The sequence below is a fragment of the Lathyrus oleraceus genome, chromosome 3 (assembly GCF_024323335.1).
Source record: "Lathyrus oleraceus cultivar Zhongwan6 chromosome 3, CAAS_Psat_ZW6_1.0, whole genome shotgun sequence".
Lineage (NCBI taxonomy): Eukaryota > Viridiplantae > Streptophyta > Magnoliopsida > Fabales > Fabaceae > Lathyrus > Lathyrus oleraceus.
Window position 1 is genome coordinate 651,310 of NC_066581.1, and position 21,729 is coordinate 673,038.

A 21,729-nucleotide genomic window follows, 5' to 3' on the forward strand; every position below is an offset into this window, starting at 1 on the left:
CTTAGAAACGATGAGCGAAGAAGAAAATGGCAGAAGGAATAGATGGCAACTAGGTGAGATGATGAACGCGAGAGAAATTATAAACATTCATGGAACAATTTATTTTAAATATTGTTTTTTATTATTTAAATAATTAAAAAAATATTTCAAAATTAAAAAATGATTTTTAATATTCTTAATTCTATTAAATGATATGACGTCACATATTTAAGATCACATGAGTGTTTTTATTATATACATTATTTATTGAAAAAAAAGTAAAACATGAGAAAGTAGGAAGACTAAAAAACTGGTTTTTCAAAAAAAGACTAAAAATTAGAAGAAGAAAAACAATCCATTTGACTGTTCTCCATATTATGTCAACATTTGTCAAAAAAGGAAAGATTTGTTGAAAAGAATATGTCCCTGAATTCAGAAATAGCAGCTTCCAGCAGCTCCGGCAGAGATTGGTTGTTCCCCTCGCCGTCTTTCTCCTCATCACAACACGGCCGCCGATTATACTCAAAGCCAAAGCCTACGTCCAGCTGCCCCCCAGGAATTCGCCGTCGCCGCATCAAGTTCTCCCGGACTCCTACTCCCACTAACGATAAACCTCTGATTCCCGATGCAAAAAAGGTTTCTGTGAAGGATAATCTTATCTTCCTCCCGCAGTTTCGTTTCCAGTTTGCCCTACTGGTACGTTGCTCACTGTCCCTCTCTCTCTATGTTTCTCACCCCCTTACTCTTTCTTATCCTCTCCCTGTCGCTGCAGACTTTGGCTATTTCGTTTTTCTTGCTTCTCCGAAATACACACCTACAACTCCAACTAAATCACTTGCAGGTAACTAACTCCTTTTACTCCAATTCAATCCTATAAACCACTTATAACCAACCTCTTTTCTTTTTTCTTTCAAGGCTGAAATTCACGCGTGCCATAACTTGGACACCTTCAACGTTCCTTCCCCTCAAAACTTCACCAGAAACCTTTCTCTTACTTTCTCCTTCACACTTCTACTTATCCCTCTCATCATTTTTAACTACATTCGCTATGTATCTAAATCAAGATGTGCTGACAATATATCGGAACAAGTTTCTCTAAACAAGCTAATTGCCTACCGGGTCGATGTCTTTTTATCGGTTTACCCATACGCCAAACCCCTTGTCTTGTTATTTGCAACGCTTTTGCTAATCTTGATTGGAGGCTTGGCCCTTTTTGGTGTAACTTCCGATGATTTAGTGCATTGCCTCTGGTTGTCTTGGACTTATGTTGCTGACTCCGGCAATCATGCCAACTCCGAAGGAATTGGTCCGAGGTTAGTTGCTGTTTCAATTAGCTTTGGAGGGATGCTTATATTTGCAATGATGCTTGGACTTGTGTCGGATGGAATTTCTGAGAAGTTTGATTCACTGAGGAAAGGAAAGAGTGAAGTGGTTGAGCAAAATCATACTTTGATTCTTGGTTGGAGTGATAAATTGGTAGGATTCTATGATACCATCTATTTATTGGATATCTTCTTCTACCCATCCCCGTCAAGTTTTCGACAACCCACTAATGATGTGTGATTGCATGTGCAGGGTTCATTGCTAAATCAACTTTCCATAGCCAACGAGAGTCTGGGTGGAGGAACCGTTGCAGTGATGGCTGAGCGAGACAAGGAAGAAATGGAGCTTGACATTGCAAAAATGGAGTTTGACTTCAAAGGAACGTCTGTCATATGCAGAAGTGGCAGCCCCTTGATTTTGGCTGACCTGAGAAAGGTGCAGGATCTGCATTAACCTTTTCACTGGAATACTGTTTAGGTGTATGCTGCTATAATATATAATATAATATGAGAAATCTACTGTTAACCCATATATTAAAGGAGTTTCACAGAAGTTCATAATTGCATCTATGGATATATATTTCCCCATTTTGTCGGGGTCCGCAAGGAATTGCAAGGAGGAGGAACATTCAACAATTGTTTAAGAGAGTCGGTTTATTCTACTTATGTTGGAAATGATTAGACATGCTTTATTGTTGGGTAAAAATTTACTAGATCCTTGAGCTATTAATGAATTGAAAACAAGGGAGTAAAGATGTAACAACAATCAATGCTCATTATTTTCCCCCACAGTCCTTTTATGCTGACTTGTTTTCGTTTTGTTTTTTTGCTTTTAGAGCCCCGGTGACTAGCTGAACTAGTATGCCAGTACTATATTTTAAAATGATTGGTTTGATGGGAGTTGCCAAAACTGAACTAATTTAACTTGCTATCGGTCGGATGCCAAATTGTGCTGTTGCTGATGTGAAAATTCACACAAATTGTAGTTTTGAAAAAAAATTATGAATTAAGAGTTTTCTCTGCTGTACAATCTGTTCAGAAATCATTCTGACATGAAATGCTGTGTCAAAAACATGGACATCACTTTGCTAAATTACTTGAACAAACAGTTCTCTCAACGATGTATTACTCTTCGGTGTCTGTTACAGTATCATTATGGCATTACTGTCCCCTTCCGATGAAGGATGTTTCTTAATTTCTATTTCATCAGTAATCTTTTTAAGCCTGTTAATTGTTTCCTTACACTATGTGATATACAGGTTTCTGTGTCAAAGGCACGCTCAATAATTGTCCTTGCTGAAGATGGAAATGCTGATCAGGTCTGGTTGAGTGATAACGTGCTCCAAGTTTAACATAACCTGGGTGCATGGCCATTAACTTGTTTTTTTGTTTGGTATAGAGTGATGCCCGAGCTCTGAGAACAGTCTTAAGTCTGACCGGAGTCAAAGAAGGATTACGAGGGCACATAGTGGTTGAACTTAGTGATCTAGACAACGAGGTCCTTGTTAAACTTGTGGGCGGTGATCTTGTTGAAACTGTTGTAGCTCATGACGTCATTGGTCGCTTGATGATTCAATGTGCTCGGCAGCCTGGACTTGCACAGGTCAAAATCTATTATCTCTTTTTGATATAAATTTAGCTGCATAGTTCATGATGTTAGTAAAGTACTTGACTATTTTTTTTTTCAAGTTAATAATTAATAGCAAGACAGGGCAACTACATCATGGTTGACAGTTTGCTTGGATAGTGTATAGGGTTGTCTTTGTGCTGTCCTGTTAGTGTTTTGTCCTTGGTCTCTTACGGTATGTTTAGATGGAGGGTTTTGGAGGATTTTAGTGGGAAGATCTTTGTAGGGATAAGTCTATATTTTGGTATATATTTGATATTTTCTAAAAAAAATGAATGAATATCATGATACACGATGACATAACTTTCAAATTTTGGCATATACTTGAGATTAAAAAAAAAAGAAAAAAGAAACATGATACATGATCATATAACATTTCAATCACATTGAATTTATTTTTAGAACATTTAATAGCTTTCTCAATTTAACAAATCATTAAGTCTCCTCCATCCAAACATACTATTTGTTTGTGTCACAGCTTTGAAAAGTGATTGGAGACCTCTATTGTGTTGGCCCAGTTCATTTCCATGCACTTTTCCTTCTGTGGTACAGTTTAGGATGATATATTTACCTCCTCCTCTTTTGTAATCTTCTCTTTTCCTTATAATAAAAAACTGACATCATTCTTTGGCAGATTTGGGAAGATATACTTGGTTTTGAAAATTGTGAATTCTACATCAAAAGATGGTCGCAGTTGGATGGCATGCAGTTTGAAGATGTATTAATCAGCTTTCCTACTGCAATTCCATGTGGAATCAAAGTTGCATCATATGGTGGTAAAATAATTTTGAACCCAGATGACTCCTATGTCATGCAAGAAGGAGATGAAGTTCTGGTGATTGCAGAAGACGATGATACCTATGCCCCGGCATCCTTTCCTACGGTGTTTGTCACATAAATTGATGCTGTTCTGTTTTTTCTCATACCATTATTTGTTCATGACAAATGCTAATCCAAAATGAAGTTTACTAGAGGGTTTATGGTTTAGGATTTAGGTGATTGCAAAAGACGATGATACCTATGCCCCCAGCATCCTTTCCCACTGTGCTTGTCACATAATTTGATGTTGTTCTGGTTTTTCCCATACTATTACTTGTTCATGACAAATGCTAATCCAAAATGAAGTTTACTGAAGCTAATTTGGAATGCAACGAGTACTTGTTAATCTGTTGGGATAAAAGCATAGAAAAAGGGACTGAAATAGTTAGGATTTTCTAGGTAGTTAGATGAGAGTGAATTAGATAAATAGGGGAAAAGTAGAAAGGATTAATTCAGAAAGTTAAATAGTTTGTGTGAAAGGGGGAATCCTTTGCGAAGGAGAGACTCTTTCCCCTTTTATGTTTAGATTTCATTCAGAAGAAATTTGTTGTTATTACCTTTCGTTATACTCTTCAACTCTGATTTGTGGACTTGTAACAAATGGTCTGGCTATTCAAATCTTTATAGGGGGAGAAATGGATTTAAGAGTGTTCTTTAAGGTGACCAATGATCATGGCTTACAATGTTGTTTGTGGGAATCTAGCATTATTGAATTTAAGATGCTACTTGGTTGTGTAACGAAGGAAAGTGGATACTTCACATTTTGACATCAAGGAGACTACTTAAAAGACAAGTTATGCAGATTAAGGAAGACCTTATATGGGCTCAAGAAATCTCCTTGTGCATGGTATTGGAAGTTCATTCAGACTATGATTAAAGATGGCTATGCGTTCTATATAAAGCATTCTAAGGAAAGAAAACTGTTTCTTCTAGTCTATGTGAATGATATATTTATTGCAGGTGATGATGACAAAGTTGAAAACGTGTCTTACATGTCCTACACGTGCTACATGTCCAAGGTGAAGAAGAGTGTTGACAATATTGAAGAACTTAAGAAGATGTTGAAGCAATTAACGAGGATGCACAAACTCAATTGTAGTGAAGGAATGAATAGGCACCACCCACTGGCATCAAAAGGAGTATTGAAAGGATGGGAGAGATCATACAAGTGTTGGGTCTAGAGATGAGGAAATAGTTACAATCCAAGATCTCTCAATCTTCCCATTGGCTCAAGTGTAGCTCGGTGCTAGCTAAGGGGCATCAATGAAATTTTAAGGAGGTCCAATGTTTCCCAGCCTAACATAACCGCTAACTTTAAAACATTTGTCTATAAAAAAAAGTTCACTTAGGACTTCAATTGATTCCCAATTTGAAGTCCCTTTTTTGAGTTTCTGGCAGCATTTGGACGGGGACTTTGTTACCCATATGAGAATTGTTGGACCTACTTATGTATTGGATATCCTAGTCTGATTAAAGTCCAAACCTCATTGGCCCACCCAAGGTAGTTCTGGCCCAATCCAAAATGTCAGACTAGGTAGCACTAGTTAGGGAGCCAAAGTGGGACAAATAACGGCAAATACAGTGGAAGTATTTCAGTAGAAGATGCACAATGTGATGAAGAAGGGGTCAATGTGTGAGAAGCTATGAGCTATAGGTTTTCTGGTTTCAACCGTCTAGGCAAGATTGCATTTGAAAGAGGTTGTATTAGGATAGAAGGGTAGAATAAATGAGAGTTAAAGTAATTAGGATTAGTTATGGTAGTTGTTTAGGGGATACCCATTAAGATAAAGGGTCATAAACGGTATGCTAACTTGTATCTTAAGGGCATATGTTAAGTAGTCCAAAAGTAGAAATTTGTATTGAAAAAACAATTTGTTAACTTCCAAGAAATGAATGCACGAATTTTAAGAGAATATATATAGTTCATTAACTTGTGTCCATTTTCCTAAAGATAAATAGAAAAAATAGTAGAAAGGATTCATTCAGGAGATTAGAAAGTTTGTGTGAAAGGGGAGACTCTTCAGCATAATTCTCTCATTTTCCGTTTAGATTTTGCTCAGTAATAACAGATTAGTCATTGTTTGTCTTATTTTGTTTTGGTTGTTTGTAACAATCTCTATTAAATTCTTTCATTGGATATAGCTGTACACAGTGTACATTTGTCATTATTAAGTAGTAATTGTATTTGCGCTGTTATCCAGGCCTATTAGGTTTAAAATAGCCTATTTTAACATATTACTGCATGTATTTTATTAAAGACTTGAAATATATCAGAAGTTTTGTCTTCATGGTGTCACGACCTCCCAATATTGGGCCTGCTTCTGTATAAACCCTAGCCACCATTGTTACTCTAAACCTTAGCCACCATCATATTGGCCATTTGCTGCCTTCGTGCAGCATTTATACCTTTGTTCACAACATCACCACCTCTTCTCTACTGCTGTGTTTTCTTTTCCAATGGGCACTGTTCATCTGTGTGTCCTGTTTATTGTGCAGTACTGTTCATATCGTCGATATTGTTCATCAAAGAAAAAAAAACATCCGATTTGAAGCTTGTTGTTTATGTTTTTTCTCAGGCTCTCTGCCACCGTTGTTTCTGCATTACAACTTTTGGGTTTTGTTTCCTTCATAGCTAAAAAGTGATTAGTATGACAGGTACTTGTTCTTTGGCATATTTAGGTACTTTTCTGTTTCCACTTCCAAGTGTTTGACCTTGCATTAAGGAAAACTAATGACTTAACAATTATGTTATTAAGTGGCAATTATATTATTAGAAGTGGTTAGTGGGAAACTATTAGATTAATAGGAACAACTACGTTTTACTAATTATGTGTTTATGTTTAGAATAAATAGGGAAAGATAGAGGAGGTTTATCATCTTGGAATTTGATTGGAAATGGGCCATTTTGGCATTAGGGGAGGTGCAGACCCTCGAGGTTCTACGATTTACTTTGTAATTCAAAGAGATTTTTCCTATTTCCTTTTCTCTATCAGTTTGTTTGGTTTCTATCAGTAAAACAAATTTGTTTATCAAGGTCTACTAGTGATTACTCTACATACTAAAATAGTTGTAAAGCCAGAGATATCAATCATTTTTAATGAGGATAGAGGAGGCAGATTGAATGATATGGTTCCTTTCCCCCCTTCCCTGTTGGTTTCAGGTATGGAGGGGAAGCTTACCCAAGGATTTTGTTTATCCAAAGTCTCCAGAGAGAATACTTCTTTGCGGTTGGAGGCGTGATATGGAGGACATGATCATGGTAATGCTATTAGAAATCTCCTGCTATTGTCTCTGGCTTTTTTTTTTAAATGTCACTGCTTGTAACTAGATTTGTTATTATTCTTGCCTTATATTTAGATTTCCTAGTTACCTTAGTTGAGGGATATTTGATTTGATCCCAAAATTATAAGAGCATGAGAGGATCGCAAATCTGTTGGTTTATGTATCTCAGGTATATAAATAAATAAATGCTTGTATAAAATCCTTGCTATTTAAGTGAGAAATATTTAGATCAATTTTATGTTGGTATCTAGAGCGTAGTTTCAAAGAAAAACCATAGTTCTTAGAATTTGGGTTTAGCCTGATTCATCCCTACAAAACCAGCTTGTAAGGTTAGGATTGTCCCCACTTATAAACAGATGTTCAGGCCACATATTGTCCGATGTGAGACTTTTAACACACTCCCTCGAGCCCAACACTATTAGACTTGGTGCGTGAATATAAATGATAGATGACCCGATGGCGGAAATCTGATAGCAGATGGTTCAACGGATCTTGAATTGTGCTCTGATACCATCTTATTATTAGAGTTTGACCTAACTCAACCTTACAAAACCGGTTTGTAAGGTGGGGACTGTCCCACTTACAAACCTATGTTCTGATCACATATTGTCCAATGTGAGACTCTTAACAAATAGTCTTATGGGCTTAGTGCCGTCAAATGGGCTTACCTCAACTTTAGTTTTGGTATCTCTCAGAATTTGGATTGGGCCTAACTCATCCCTACAAAACCGGCATGTAAAGTGAGAATTGCCCCCATTTATAAACACATATTTTTGGGTCAGTTCAGGTTTTGTCTCAAATAAATCCGTCTTGATTTGACCTGTAAATCATCGGTGTGTTTAGGTTTAGGGGTGTGTTAGGTTTTTCAAAATGGACCAATCAAAATTTTAGATAGGATTAGGGTTGGTGATAACCCGTCTCGACCCTTTCCTTGGTCACCCCTACGGGAAACAATTATCTCGTCCATGATTTAGTTCAATCGGCAAAGTAGTAGCCAGATCTTTCATAAATGCTTCTCACCACATAATTATATCCATCTTGTGGTTTATATTGATGACATTTAGTCAGATCTTTCATAAATGCTTCTCACCACATAATTATATCCATCTTGTGGTTTATATTGATGACATTGTGTTTACATGTGATGACTATGAGGGTATCAAGGCATTGAAATAAATACTTATTTCATAACTCTTAGAATTTGAGTTGGGCTTAACTCATCCCTACAAAACCGGTTTGTAAGGTGAGGATTTCCCCCACACTTATAAACACAACACATGTCATATCTCTTATCAATGTGGGACTAAACCCACCCCTTTAAAGCCAACACAATAAAGGTGTTAGGGGCTGCAATGAAGGCAAGTCAAAGTGCCGCAATTAAGATGACTAGGGGCAGATCGCAATTAAGGTGGAAAGTCCAACACACCCCTCATGCTTGGGCCTCAATGAGCCCGAAGCGTGGACGATGCGGGAAGCCCAACAATGGATCTAGGATAGGCTCTGATACCATCTCAGAATTTGGGTTGGTCCTAACTCATCCCTACAAAACCGGCTTGTAAGGTGAGGATTGTCCCCACACTTATAAACACAACACATGCCATACTCATCCCTACAAAACCGGCTTGTAAGGTGAGGATTGTCCCCACACTTATAAACACAACACATGCCATACTCATCCCTACAAAACCGGCTTGTAAGGTGAGGATTGCCCCCACGATTAGGGGCGGATCGCAATTAAAGCGGAAAGTCCAATAATAACTTTCAAACCAATGATTTGGATCCTCTGCATTGCTTTCTTGTGATTGAAGTAACTTTATCAATATCAGGAATTGCTATATCTCATAAGAAATATGCACTTGATATTTTGAAGTAGCTTGGTGAAACAAACTCCTCCCTGGTCAGGGGCCCTATCCTGATCCATGTAGATATCCAAGAGCGGTAAGAAAATTAAATTATATCACCCTAATCGGACCCGGCATTTTTTTAATAAGTCTAGTAAGTCAGCTCTCTAACTCTCCTCGTGACAGTCCCTGAAATGCAGTTGTACGAATTCTTAATCTCATTAAGAGGTTACATGAAATTTTTCACATTTAAACAAATGATTGAATGAAATATTGGGTCATAAGTTATCTTTTGTTGAGGTAATATGTAAATTTTTAGATAAAAAGTTGTGCATATTTATATTCAGCAAGATTTTCTTAGTTTGGTGGAGCCGTGGCAGAATCTAGTCCTCCCTCCTTCCTTCGTCCCCACGACAATTTATTTGCTTTGTGGACATTAATACCTTTTTTGGCATGTCCAAATTATATCATTTCCTTTAGGTTTTGGACGCATCTCTAGCACATGGGTCAGAGCTTTGGATGTTCAATGATGTTCTAGAAAAGGAGAGGGAAAAGAAGTTAACCGATGGTGGCCTTGATATAAATCGGTTGGAAAACATTACACTAGTTAATCGCGAGGGGAATGCCGTTATACGTCGTCATTTGGAAAGCCTTCCGTTGGAATCATTTGATTCAGTAAGTGACCTTTATCTGCTTGTCCTCTTTACTTGTATTACTAGATTTCCATTCTTCATCATACATAATGTAATGGAACCACCTATGGCTTCTGCTATATTATTTTCTGCAGTGTTTTTTCTTATGCTGACTATTTAGTGGCAAGTTGGGGCTAGACTTACAGTTAAATTATAATATGGTGAAATATTTGGGACTTATCTGTAGCAATTATAATGTCTGCAAGTGGAAATTTTGCTTTTTGCAGATATTGATTTTGGCAGATGAATCAGTTGAGGATTCAGCGATTCAAGCTGACTCTAGATCTCTTGCCACTCTACTTTTAATTCGTGACATACAAGTGAGTTTCCAATCTAGAAAATTTGAGCTTTGATTTAATATGACGGACCATTATTCTGCTACCCTACAAACATAGTCTTTAGCGGTAGATCGTGCACATAACATATCTGATATCAATTAGGAATGAACAAAAGTTTCTTAGTTGTTTAATTGATTTGTTTCCTGTGATATTCAATTTTCGTCTTTTCATGTTATACTGTTTCAGAAGCTTTGATGTTTGATTTCAGGCTAGGCGTCTTCCTTACGTAGCTATGGTGAGTCAAGCTCATGGAGGAAGCTTTTCAAAAGGCTCATGGATTGGTGAAATGAAGCAGGCTTCTGATAAAACTGTCATAATTAGTGAAATTTTGGATCCTAGGACAAAAAACCTTTTGGCTATGTCAAAAATTAGTGATTATGTTTTATCAAATGAACTTGTCAGCATGGCTTTGGCGATGGTTTCAGAAGATCGGCAGATAAATGATGTATTGGAGGAGCTCTTTGCGGAGCAGGTACTGCTCTGCTCTTTTAGATAAACCGAAGGGACGGGCATCACATGTTTTGCTATTGCATGCATCACATCTATCGTCCTGAAAAGCCCGCCACATTTGCTTTCTGCTCTATCCTATCTTACATTTCAAACTGATAAAATTGCATCCCCTGCAGGAGCATTAAAGTTTCATTTCATGGTTAATACTGATGAATTTTGTTCTGAGTTATTGTCAGGGAAATGAAATGCATATACGACAAGCAGATCTTTACCTCCGGGAAAGTGAAAAATTGAGTTTCTATGAAATAATGTTACGAGCTCGACAAAGGAGAGAGATTGTGATTGGATACCGTTTAGCAAATGCAGAAAGGGCTGTTATTAATCCCCCGGCAAAGAGTGAGAGACGGAGTTGGTCGCTCAAAGATGTTTTTGTGGTGATTACTGAAAAGGAATGAGGCATTGTTGGTAAAAATGTTTTGTCCCAGGATTGATGTCACTTGCAAATAACAAGGTTGTTTGCTAGCAATTGAAAGTTGAAAAGTTGATAGATGTTTTTCTTTTTTCTTTCTTAAAACATACCAAAGGCAAGTCTAGCCAAAATAACAAACCAAAAATAAACAAATTGCTCACTGAATGAGAAAATAAAGGAGACATATAGTCACACGGTATTTCGAGGTTTTAACTTGCCACCCCGCCTTTGTATCCGGCATTCCAATAATTTCATAATTATCTCTTACAAAAATTTGAAACATAACTGCTTTAACAAAAAACATTTTTGATTTTGAAAATCGATTTGATGTTGGATCAAGTGTTTGAAGTTTATTATGAAAGGATTTGAATGAAACGGAAGAGGTATTTGACGTTTGATCCAACACTCACATTACATTCAATTTGGATTTTATTTGGAAAGAGGTTTGACGTTAGATCGATTATTTACGTACGCGATATGAACATGAGTAGAAATAACCTAATTTAATAAACAAAGCACATGAGAATCGACTAATCAAATAAATCTCATTATTAAAAAGCACAAACACAAGGGTGCAACCATGATAATCAACTAATAATCATCTAACCATTTAAAATCTAAACAATCAATTAACTATTGATTTATTATCAACTCAAAAAAGAAATAAAATAAAATACAAGGGTGCAACCATGAATATGAGGGTACTTCATAAAAAAAAAAATCTTTAATGGTAAAATCCAAAAGCTAAACCTAATTTGATTTTAAATAATCATATAATAAAAGAAATAAAGAACAAAGATGATGAGGAAACCACCGCCCCTCATACTCTCTCCCATATTTTTAAAAAATAAAAATTAAAGAACCAATCTTACAATGACATGTGGCGATGCATTTAATAAAAAAAACACAAAATGACAAAATCCTCTCTCTCGTGTTCATTTCAGCACCACTTTTCCTTATTTCTAAAATCACTTCTTCTTCGCCAATTTCAATTTCATAAAACAATATTCTTTCTCAAATTAAAATATCATCACTACTAATAGATAAAATCTAAAAAAGAAAGTTAAGTCTCATCCAACAAAAACAAGATTTAATTAAAAAACAAGAAAGAAAAGAAGATGGAAGTGTTATTGGCGGATGTTGCTTCACCGGTACTCTTCAGTGGCGGTCGGTTGTTGTGTTGGCGTGGTCACACTTTTCTCACATTTTGATTAAATTTGTTTTGCACGAATTCAACATCATTCCACACGTATTTGGATCCAAACACATTCTCATTAAATAGAGGAAGCTATTATATTCATTTTCTAAGTTTTGGAAAGCCAATAAATCCCTGTTACAACTTGAAATTTTTCAGAAAAAAATCAATTATCGTGTTTTGAGTTTCAGCTTGTTTCAATCTAATTTCTTGATTCCATTAGCATCTTTGGCATCCTCTGCAACTTTTGCAACAATTCCCAAGTTCTGAGACCTTCTGAAGTGCTCTAACCAGATCGAGTTTCATTAACTTCTGATCACCATCTGGACAAGATAGTTCTGGCGTTGATTGATCATGTTCATCATGTTTATGAAACTTCTATGAAATTTTCTCTGTTTAGTTTATATAAATAAATTTGGAGTATAAGGTTGAATTCAGGATGAGAAAAGGATAACAATGGTGGTGATCTCGTGTTCTGAATTTATCAAACGATGAAACTCCAGTGAGAACTCCATTATTATTTGTTTCAAACTTTTTTCACTCTTCGTTTTTTTTTGTCATTTTCAACTTTGTTTTTCTTTTTTCTGTACGGATTGTATTTCATCCTCTTCTTTCTACAACTCATGACCTAATTCTCCCCTTTTCAACCTCAATTCTTTTCTCGCAAATTACAACCCCTCCTTCCAAAGCATCACCATCACCATCATATCCATAAACCTAAACTCTCATGCCTTCACCGGAAACCCACTAAGATCCAAAACACCCAATAAAAACGACCTCTTTTCACCCACAACCGCACTTGAAACCTCAAATCTATAGTCACCGAAAACATCCATCACCAATCCCTTAATTTCAAGGTACTTCCCTTTGGAAACACTGATGGTGACTCATGGAGACTCGGTTGGATCAGTCTGACAGAACTCGGTGGATTATTGGGTCCTGAACTGAGCGACGGGTCGTTTGTGTATCTAGGTTTGGATGCTGAACAAAATGTGGTTTACTGCACGATTGACCTGTCTGGTGAGAATGGATTTGCGCCTGAATTTGGTGGCGTACAGTTCAACTTTGTGGAGCTCAGTACGTTCATGGTTACTGCTGACTGGCTTGATTCCATAGCCATGGAAAACTTGTCTATTGTTGGTCATGTAAGTTCCTTTTTGTGTTTGTTCTTGTGCCAAAACTGCTTATGGATGGATAATTTGTTATTGATTCTATGACTGGTAAAAATAGTGGTTGGATGATAAGATAGTCGATAACTTATAATTTATGGGTGATGACTAATGACTGATAAATTATAGATGATGGATGATCACTTATAATTGATAAACTAATTGAAATGTTTGATATAAGTTTTTTATAAATAAAAAAAAGAAAGTAGAAACTAGTTTCATGTTTTCTTCAACTTTTTAAGAATGGAGCTCAACACCTTATTGCTGACTCATACTGTTTGATCTAATCAGTTGGATTAACACCACTTTATTGACGCCTCACTGTTTTAAGATATTTTCATATAGCAATGTCAGAAGACAATGTTTCATTAATAATAATTTTTGGATTTGGCCAGGCCAGAGCACTGTTAGAATGGCATAATGTATCATGTAACAACCCAATTTTTAGTATTTATTTATTATACTATTATTACTTATGGGGAGTGTTAATTAGTTATTTAGTTGATATGAGATATCATGAATAATTGAATTAATTAACTTGGTGGATATATGGTGTTAGTTTAATTTATTTGAATTAAATAGAGATATTTAAATATTAGATCTTATTGGGCCTATTAATTAAATTAGAAGTATAATGACTTAAGCCCAAATAGAATACTAATATAAATAGTAAGAGGCGAAGAGAGTGAGAATTAAGATTCATTTGATCATTGAAGGCAATAGAGAAAGAGGAGAGAAAAAGTAAAGAGAAGAGCTAGGGTTTCCAGAAAATTAAAGAGGTAAGGGGGGAATCCTTATTATTATGGGTTAGTATGATTGAGTCAATGGGTAGATGTATGTTTAGGTTAAAATCCCTAATTTTGTATGGTTGTTTAGAATTGTTAGGTTTTGATGAGTATGCTTGATTGTGGTGATTGATTGTGTTAAAATTGCAAATTAACGTTATATATTTAGAGTATTGTGTAAGTTATGATTTTCTGAACGTGTGGCTTTTTACGGAATCGAAATCGGAGGTCCGGAAGTCCTCTAACTCATGAAAACCGTAGAAAATTCTGCACTCTGTCTGTCGCAATCGCGAGCCCTTTTTTATGTTTTTCGGTCGGAATCGTTTTGGTCATAACTTTTGATCCGTAAATCCAAATCGAGTGTCGTTCGAAGCGTTGGATAGCTGAAACAGAAGGCTATAACTTTGTTTCAGGAATAAAATAATTTTGGAGATTATTTCATGGACGTTTTTGGGGTTGAAGAAGATGAAAATTATGTTGGAAAATTTAGAAAACAACAACTTTTTAGTAACGCCCTCGTGCACGGTTTTATTCATAACTTTCAACTCGTGAATCATTTTGGGTTGGGGTTTAAAGCATTAGAAAGGTGACTCTAATTGCATATTATGTGAATGATGTATTTGTTATGAATGTGTATATGTACTATTGGTGGATTGTGAATGATATATTGTTATGAATGTGTATATGTACCATTGTTGGATTGTGAATGATATATTGTTATGAATGTGTATATGTACCATTGGTGGATTATGAATGATATATTGTTATGAATGTGTATATGTACCATTGGTGGATTGTGAATGATATATTGTTATGAATGTATATATGTACCATTGGTGGATAATTCATAGAGTTGAATTATGGCGATATGTTGAATGTTAATATGGTAGAGATGATCTTAATTGCATATGTGTTGGTATTTGTACATTCATTCATGGCATGGTCGGCTTCATTATGGAAGCGGTGAAACTATGGGTTCACATGGTATTAGACGTTGATCCTTAATTGGAAATAGGCTTAGCAGACGTTGATCCTTAATTGGAAATAGGCGTGGTAAATAGACGTTGATCCTTAATTAGAAATAGGTGTAGCAGACGTTGATCCTTAATTGGAAATAAGCGTGGTAAATAGACATTGATCCTTAATTGGAAATAGGCGTAGCAGACGTTGATCCTTAATTGTAAATAGACATGGTGGCTTGGATTCTAGATATTGAATCGGAAAGCGGTGAAACGTTGGGTTCACATTATGGTACCACATGCATAGAATCACATGTCTTGCATTGAGTCACATTAGAGTCATGTGATAGTTGAATGTTTGCATTGTTGTGATTGTGATGTGTGTATGAGATATGGTAATTGAATTTGGTGATGTTTGGATACATAACTTGGCAACTTATGTGATTATGTGATAATTGTCGTTATGTGTATTTTTGGGAATATACTATTGGATTTGAATATTATACTCCTTGAGTTTTTATGTGTGCTTGAAACATGTGAAATAAATGTTGTTTAATATTATTTACATGGTTATATGAAGTGTGATGAATTCCTTTAATTGTTGATTTAATCATTGTGCTTGATTAATACTTCTTCATAATGATTTGAATTCTCACCCTTTCTGTTTGAATGTTACCTTTACATGGGTATCGCGCAGATACTCAGGAGTAGTATCGTTGAAGTAAGTGGACGGTAGCTCACTCGAGGTTAGCTGGAGAGCTGCGGTACTTCGTTTAGAGACTAACTAGTGAGTCAATGCTCTGGTCATGTAACACTGGGTAGATCGGTAGTATGGAACTCATATCTGATTTGGATACGTTTTATGTTATTAATTGTGAACATGTTTAATTGAAGAGATTATTGAGAGATGATCATGGTATGTGTCATACCCCAAAATTTGCCTGTTAATATTTATACTTTCAACTGAGGTCTATTCATTTTTCAAAGGAACAAAGACCCTGCGCACAGGCTACCAAATCCAGAAGATGACCTGAACTGTCATGCTCGCTAGGCGAGCAAAACCTTCGCTAGGCGAAGCCCACGATTCCTCCTTCGCTCCAATGAACCTTGTTGATTTTGCTACTGGAATGCTCGCTAGCTGCTCGCCTAGCGAGTAAGTACTAGCTATGCTTTTATCCAAGTCTGGGAGTGTTCGCTAGAGCCTCGCTGAGGGCTCTCCTAGCGAACCCTTCGCTACTCCACTCGCCTAGTGAGCCTACGGATATACCAGAATATTTTGGGCCTAAATTGCCTTCATTCTGAGCCCACCAAGCCACAAAAATCAGCTATAAATTCCAGAACTTCATTTGAAAGGGGGGAGAGACAAACAAGGGAGAAAACCCTAGAAGCTAATTCAGAGAACTCATCTGCACAAAGGTTACCTCCACCAACCCTATCAGGCATAAACCCTAAGATTGCCCTGCAAACCCAATGGTGCAAATTCAATTTCATTTGATCCCTCCAATCAGGTTTGCCCTATTCCCACTACTCTATGCTCCCAATTTGAAATTTCTAAACGTATGAGGCATTATGGTTGAATTTGGAAAGGCGAATATCGTTAGGTTTTGCATGTGGGTTTATATGTGCATAAATGTGTAAAACAATACTTTGAATATTCGATCACGTAATTTCTGTAATGGATGCCATAGGGTTTGGGGTTTCCGAAATTGTACCAGTATCAAAGAAGAACCCAGAACCCACAGTCGTTCGCTAGCACCTCGCTAAGGGAACATGTAGCGGGGGTTCGCCAGGCCTTCGCTAGGCGAGGCAGTAGCGAACATGACAATAGTTACTTTTTTTTCTGTTTGCATTCTGATCTGTTCTGTATTTGTTTAACATGTTTTCTATTGCATTTGCACGCTGTTTGTCTGACATTATTATTGCTATGATTCTTTTGTTCGGTGCAACTCTTGATTGCACCCCATCCCGTTATTCTAACATGTTTGCTAAGTTTTTGTAAGGGCTCCCATGACTCTTGAAGAGATAGCTTGGCATTCCACTTTATTTGTGGGATGTCATCGTGGAGATTTATTCTGATTACTTGGCTAATTACATTGCCTTCGAATACGTGATCTTGTCCCTCTCTTTGTTGCCTTACGATATTACGGTCATGTCCCGTAAATGTGGGGATACCCTTAGCAAAGACCCTTTCGATTAAATCATCATCATCCCTAAACAGATAAGTCATAGTGAAGGAGAATTGCGGTCCAAAACGCAGCGGAAATTAAAATTTTCTCCTTTAGAGATCCTTACGAGTGGTCATGATCAGTGATAGAATATTTACCTCTTGTGACGATTGAAACCTTTGGTGCAGATCTCTTGTGACGATCAAAACCTTTGATGCAGATCCACGGAATGATCGCGAACGTTGAACGATAACAACGTCTCTACTCAGTCCACACGAACGGATTCCTTCAATCTCAGTGCTAGCTGGTACGAATGAAGGCTTTGAGTGAGTGAGTGAGAGAGAGAGAGAGAGAGAGAGAGAGAGAGAGAAAACGAAAATAATGCAACCGCAAATGAATGCTTCTGCACAAGGGTTCTATTTATAGAACCACTTGTGTGGGCTTTAAGCTAAAAGGCCCACTTAAGTGTATTTTGGCCCATATCTTATAATATGCCCAAAATCACTTAAGCCCATGGTACCTTACCATATTTCGTATTCTACTCAAGTACACCGTACCTTACGATGTTCTATAATTCACTTAAGCGCACCGTACCTTACGGTATTCCTTAGTTACTCTATCTCTCATCAATCCGTCCTTTGTGTGTGACCCTGTAGGTTTTCGTGGCATTGACAATTATATTAAATCATGTATTTAACATAATAAACAATGAGTGGTATCTAGCAACACATCACTGCTACCCAAGACACGAAAATGTCAAGTGATCCGACAATTCCTTCTGTGATAATACTTATGTGTATAATTACCCTTTTGCCCTTATGTCTATATTGAACACAAGGCATAGACCGTGTCATCCTTGTCCAGTTCAATATTGGGCCCATAGACATTTATCCTGTTATGCAGGATGGGCAAATTCCATCTAGGTCACTCATGTCCCTCAGCATGCTTCGTGGAGTACCCATCAACTATCTTTATGGTTATCCAGTTACGGACAACGTTGGATCAGCAATAAAGCACTCGACTCCACATCTAGGGTCCATAGTGGTTTCAGGTCGAAGAGTGGTATACACCATTATCACCATGAGAATAACTTATGACACTTTGCATAACTTTCTATATAGTATTCTCATAGCGGGTCAATCCGGTATAAATATTACTCTTAATATTCATACCTATGTTTAAGACTTGATAACTCTTTATCCATGATCCATGAGATGTGATCATCAGTCTACAAACATAATAGTCTTAATGCTTTAATGTTATCCCACTTCACACTAAAGCTCGACTACGGATACTTTAAGAATTGTGTCCTTATGTTTAATGTGATCTCATGATCAAGTTACACTTGATACATTAAACGGACTAGCTATTCTAGGGACTTTATTAAACAAACATAATAAAGAAAAAGCCTTTTATTATTCGATACAAGTACCAAAAGTATTGGCCTTTAGGGCTTACACCAACACATAGTCCCTTCGATCAAAAGGTCAATGTCCCTACAAGATAAATCATAGTCCCTCGAACGTTGCCTTCGAATATATGACATTGTCCCTCGAACGTTGCCTTCGAATATATGACTTTGTCCCTCGATGACCCTTCGTTGTAGCCTACGATTAAATGATGATCGTCCCTTTGAATGCTAAGGTATCCTTACAAATGTTGCCTTCAATGACCAATCGACGACCCCACGATATCCCTTTACATCCAAAGGATAAGACTACTTACTTCTCAATAGTAAGGACATTTTTACCCTCCTAAGGATAGGAAATACCTATAAAGACCTTGGTTAGGTATAAGTCTTAAATGCTTTCTCACCGCTTAAAATACTTTTCACACCTCACACTTTTCATAACATCTTTTAGAAAATCACCACTTGGTATACATTCGCACCAGAATCATCGCCGAGTTATATTTTTCTAAACATCTTTCAAAATCAAACGAGATAAACACTTTGTATACATTCGTACAAGAATCATTACAAAGTTAAACTCTCCTATCAAAATATTTTCTGAACACACCACATTTCTCAAACAAGGAAAACATAAGTGACTTAAGCAATTAAGAGCCCATGGATAACCATGGATACAAAGGGTGCTAACACCTTCCCTTTGTATAATGTACCTCCCAAACTCAAAATCTAATCAAGGTCTTTCCTGTTCTTTTCCGCCTTTCCTTATTGGATAAAAGAAAAGTCGGTGGCGACTCTTGCTATCCGCAACATTGCTTTTCAAAGCAAAAACACAAAGTCAGTTCACCGTATCACAGAACTGGCGACTCTGCTGGGGATCTTAAAAAGAGAGGTTACCTTAAAGATAAGATCACTTATGTTTTCGAATTGTTTCTTTGTCTGATTTACTTTTAAGGGATTGTTTGGGTATTCTATGCTTGAGTGAAAGATCCTACACCCGGATCTAGTGTATCTTAGGTAAGTAGCAAGAGATCATTGTGACTGTCCGGCGTATACTGGAATGGTTTAAATGATGGCTACGGTTAATGTGACACTTTGGATGTCCTGATGTTCCTCATGTTTACTTGAGGAAACATTTGGCGTTTGCGTGGTGTCATCAAAGCATTAACCAGACCTTTAGAACCCTAATTGACTCATCCTAGCCATTAGAAAGTAGTGAGATAACTGACTTCGGTTCCGACTGGGGTTGGTTGATACTCGATACTACACTCTTTGAGATTGGACTTTAGGGAAATTTTGGTCAACCACTTGGTGTTGCACTGAAGTGGACTTAAGGAAAGGTCAATGATTTGAGATCCTTCTAGAACCCGGTTACTATTCTAGGACAGGTTGAACCAACCAAACTTCAGTGGGGAGGGTACTTACCTATGGAACTCATGCAAGCCTTAAAACCTAGGAATAATTGCGGTGTGACTTGTTTGTGTTACTTACTTAACATCATAACATCATAACATCATAACATCATAACTGCCGCACCTCGAAAAAATGGGGATACGACTTCAAAGCGAAGCGCGATCGCACGCTCGCAATGATGGACCGAACAGAGTCGCCACCGAATTTTATTTATTCCTAAAGAGGAAAGGGGAAATATCGATAAAACCCAAGACAAAAGAAAGGATAAGATACGGTCATCGCAACCAATATCCGGGTTCGGGAGTCGATTACGCGAGGGGAAGGTATTAGCACCCCTCACGTCCGTTGTACTCAACGGGAACCATTAGGTTAGTTGTGTGCGTTAGTGTTAGTTTGAAATGTTAGGCTTTAAGTTATTAGGTGGGAAAGAAAGAGTAAAAGAGAGGAAAATGTTTTTGGATTTTTGACGAAAGGACTAAACCTAAGTTTTTTATTAGTGGGCCTGACAAGATTTAAAAATCCTGCTCCTACGTATCTCAAAAGAGAAATCAAGGCTTACGTAGTTCTGGGTAGAAAAATGTTTGTTTGTTGGTCAATTTTAGCGAAAGCTATACTGTATTAATCGACAAAAACATTGTTTTACCCAAAACAGATGAGGAGCGGACGCATACCACACATCGAACGGATTTATAAATCTACATTCGGAAAAGCGTCATTTATCTCCACTCAACAATCGTGGCCGAAACATTGTTTTGCATCACTTAAGACAAGATACCTTTCGTTTATGAAAAAGGTTTTTGATTAATCGCACGACGGTGAGAAAAGAGTTTGATTGATTGGATTTATTTTGAGTGATGGCGAGAACTTGGATGAGCGAGATATACATCTCGAATCCTAGCCTCAGGAGTGCACGGTATACACCATGTTCCATTTCCATCTTTATCGAAAGAGGTTAAGATAGGAATTAAGTGTTTTGGAATTTGATTGAGAAAGGGTTTGAAGAAACCGCATGATAATTTTAGACGATGGCGAGAACCAAGATAAGCGAGGCATACGTCTCGAATCTTAATCTCAGGAGTGCATGGTATACACCATGTTCCATTTCCACCTTTATTGAAAGAGTGTTAAATAAGAATTAGGTATTTTGAGTTTTGATTGAGAAAGGGTTTGAAGAAATTGCATGATAATTTTAGACGATGGCGAGAACCAAGATAGGCGAGGCATACGTCTCGAATCTTAATCTCAGGAGTGCATGGTATACACCATGTTCCATTTCCACCTTTATTGAAAAGGTCTTAATTATGAATTAATATTTTTTGAGTTTTTATTAGAAAAAAATGACTTGACGTTGAACCAAGCGTTTGATGAAAGTTTGAAAGAACTGGAATGGAATAGGAGGGAGAATTGAATTGATTTTGTTTATTGAGAAAGTACTCGACGTTGGATCGAGTCATTATTTTTGTATTTTTGGAAATGGTTGGTTTTATTCTGGTGTTAATAGCTAAACTAAACAGTCAAAAAAATAGTACAAAATTATTACACATCGGGGGAGAGGGGTACATTTTGTCAAATGGGGATTCAAAATCATGAAATAATTAAATCGGGCCCAACAACAAATAATGCAAAGTATGAGTGTAAGTGCAAGAGAACCGGCTCATTGTAAGAAAGCCCAAGAGTAAGCTATGTGAGGTTGATGGCGATGCTTAAAAGCAATCGACTTACAAGGGTGTGAAAATGGGCTCGATATTGAATCGAGAAAAGTGTGATTTTAATAGTTTAAAATGGTTTTGAATGGATGATGAAATTAAAAGAAAAC

General features: G+C 36.9%; 1 protein-coding gene across 1 annotated transcript; it reads left to right on the forward strand.

Annotated features, from left to right (window-relative positions):
- Positions 1 to 250: 250 nt before the first annotated feature.
- LOC127132028 (ion channel CASTOR) lies at positions 251 to 11,018 on the forward strand. The gene is made up of 12 exons (XM_051060894.1): positions 251 to 675; positions 752 to 820; positions 895 to 1,455; positions 1,555 to 1,737; positions 2,561 to 2,620; positions 2,701 to 2,904; positions 3,563 to 3,811; positions 6,908 to 7,006; positions 9,351 to 9,545; positions 9,790 to 9,882; positions 10,109 to 10,372; positions 10,587 to 11,018. The coding sequence occupies exons 1-12, from the start codon at positions 400 to 402 to the stop codon at positions 10,803 to 10,805; spliced, it is 2,472 nt and encodes an 823-aa protein (XP_050916851.1). The 5' UTR covers positions 251 to 399; the 3' UTR covers positions 10,806 to 11,018.
- The last annotated feature ends 10,711 nt before the right edge of the window (positions 11,019 to 21,729 follow it).

What these genes read in the sequence shown, in the direction of transcription:
- LOC127132028 (XM_051060894.1), top strand. Translation starts at nt 400, where the DNA reads ATGTCCCTGAATTCAGAAATAGCAGCTTCCAGCAGCTCCGGCAGAGAT. An exon ending in AAGATGGAAATGCTGATCAG is followed by an intron (nt 2,621 to 2,700) that starts GTCTGGTTGAGT and finishes TGTTTGGTATAG; the next exon opens with AGTGATGCCCGAGCTCTGAG. An exon ending in TTTTAATTCGTGACATACAA is followed by an intron (nt 9,883 to 10,108) that starts GTGAGTTTCCAA and finishes GTTTGATTTCAG; the next exon opens with GCTAGGCGTCTTCCTTACGT.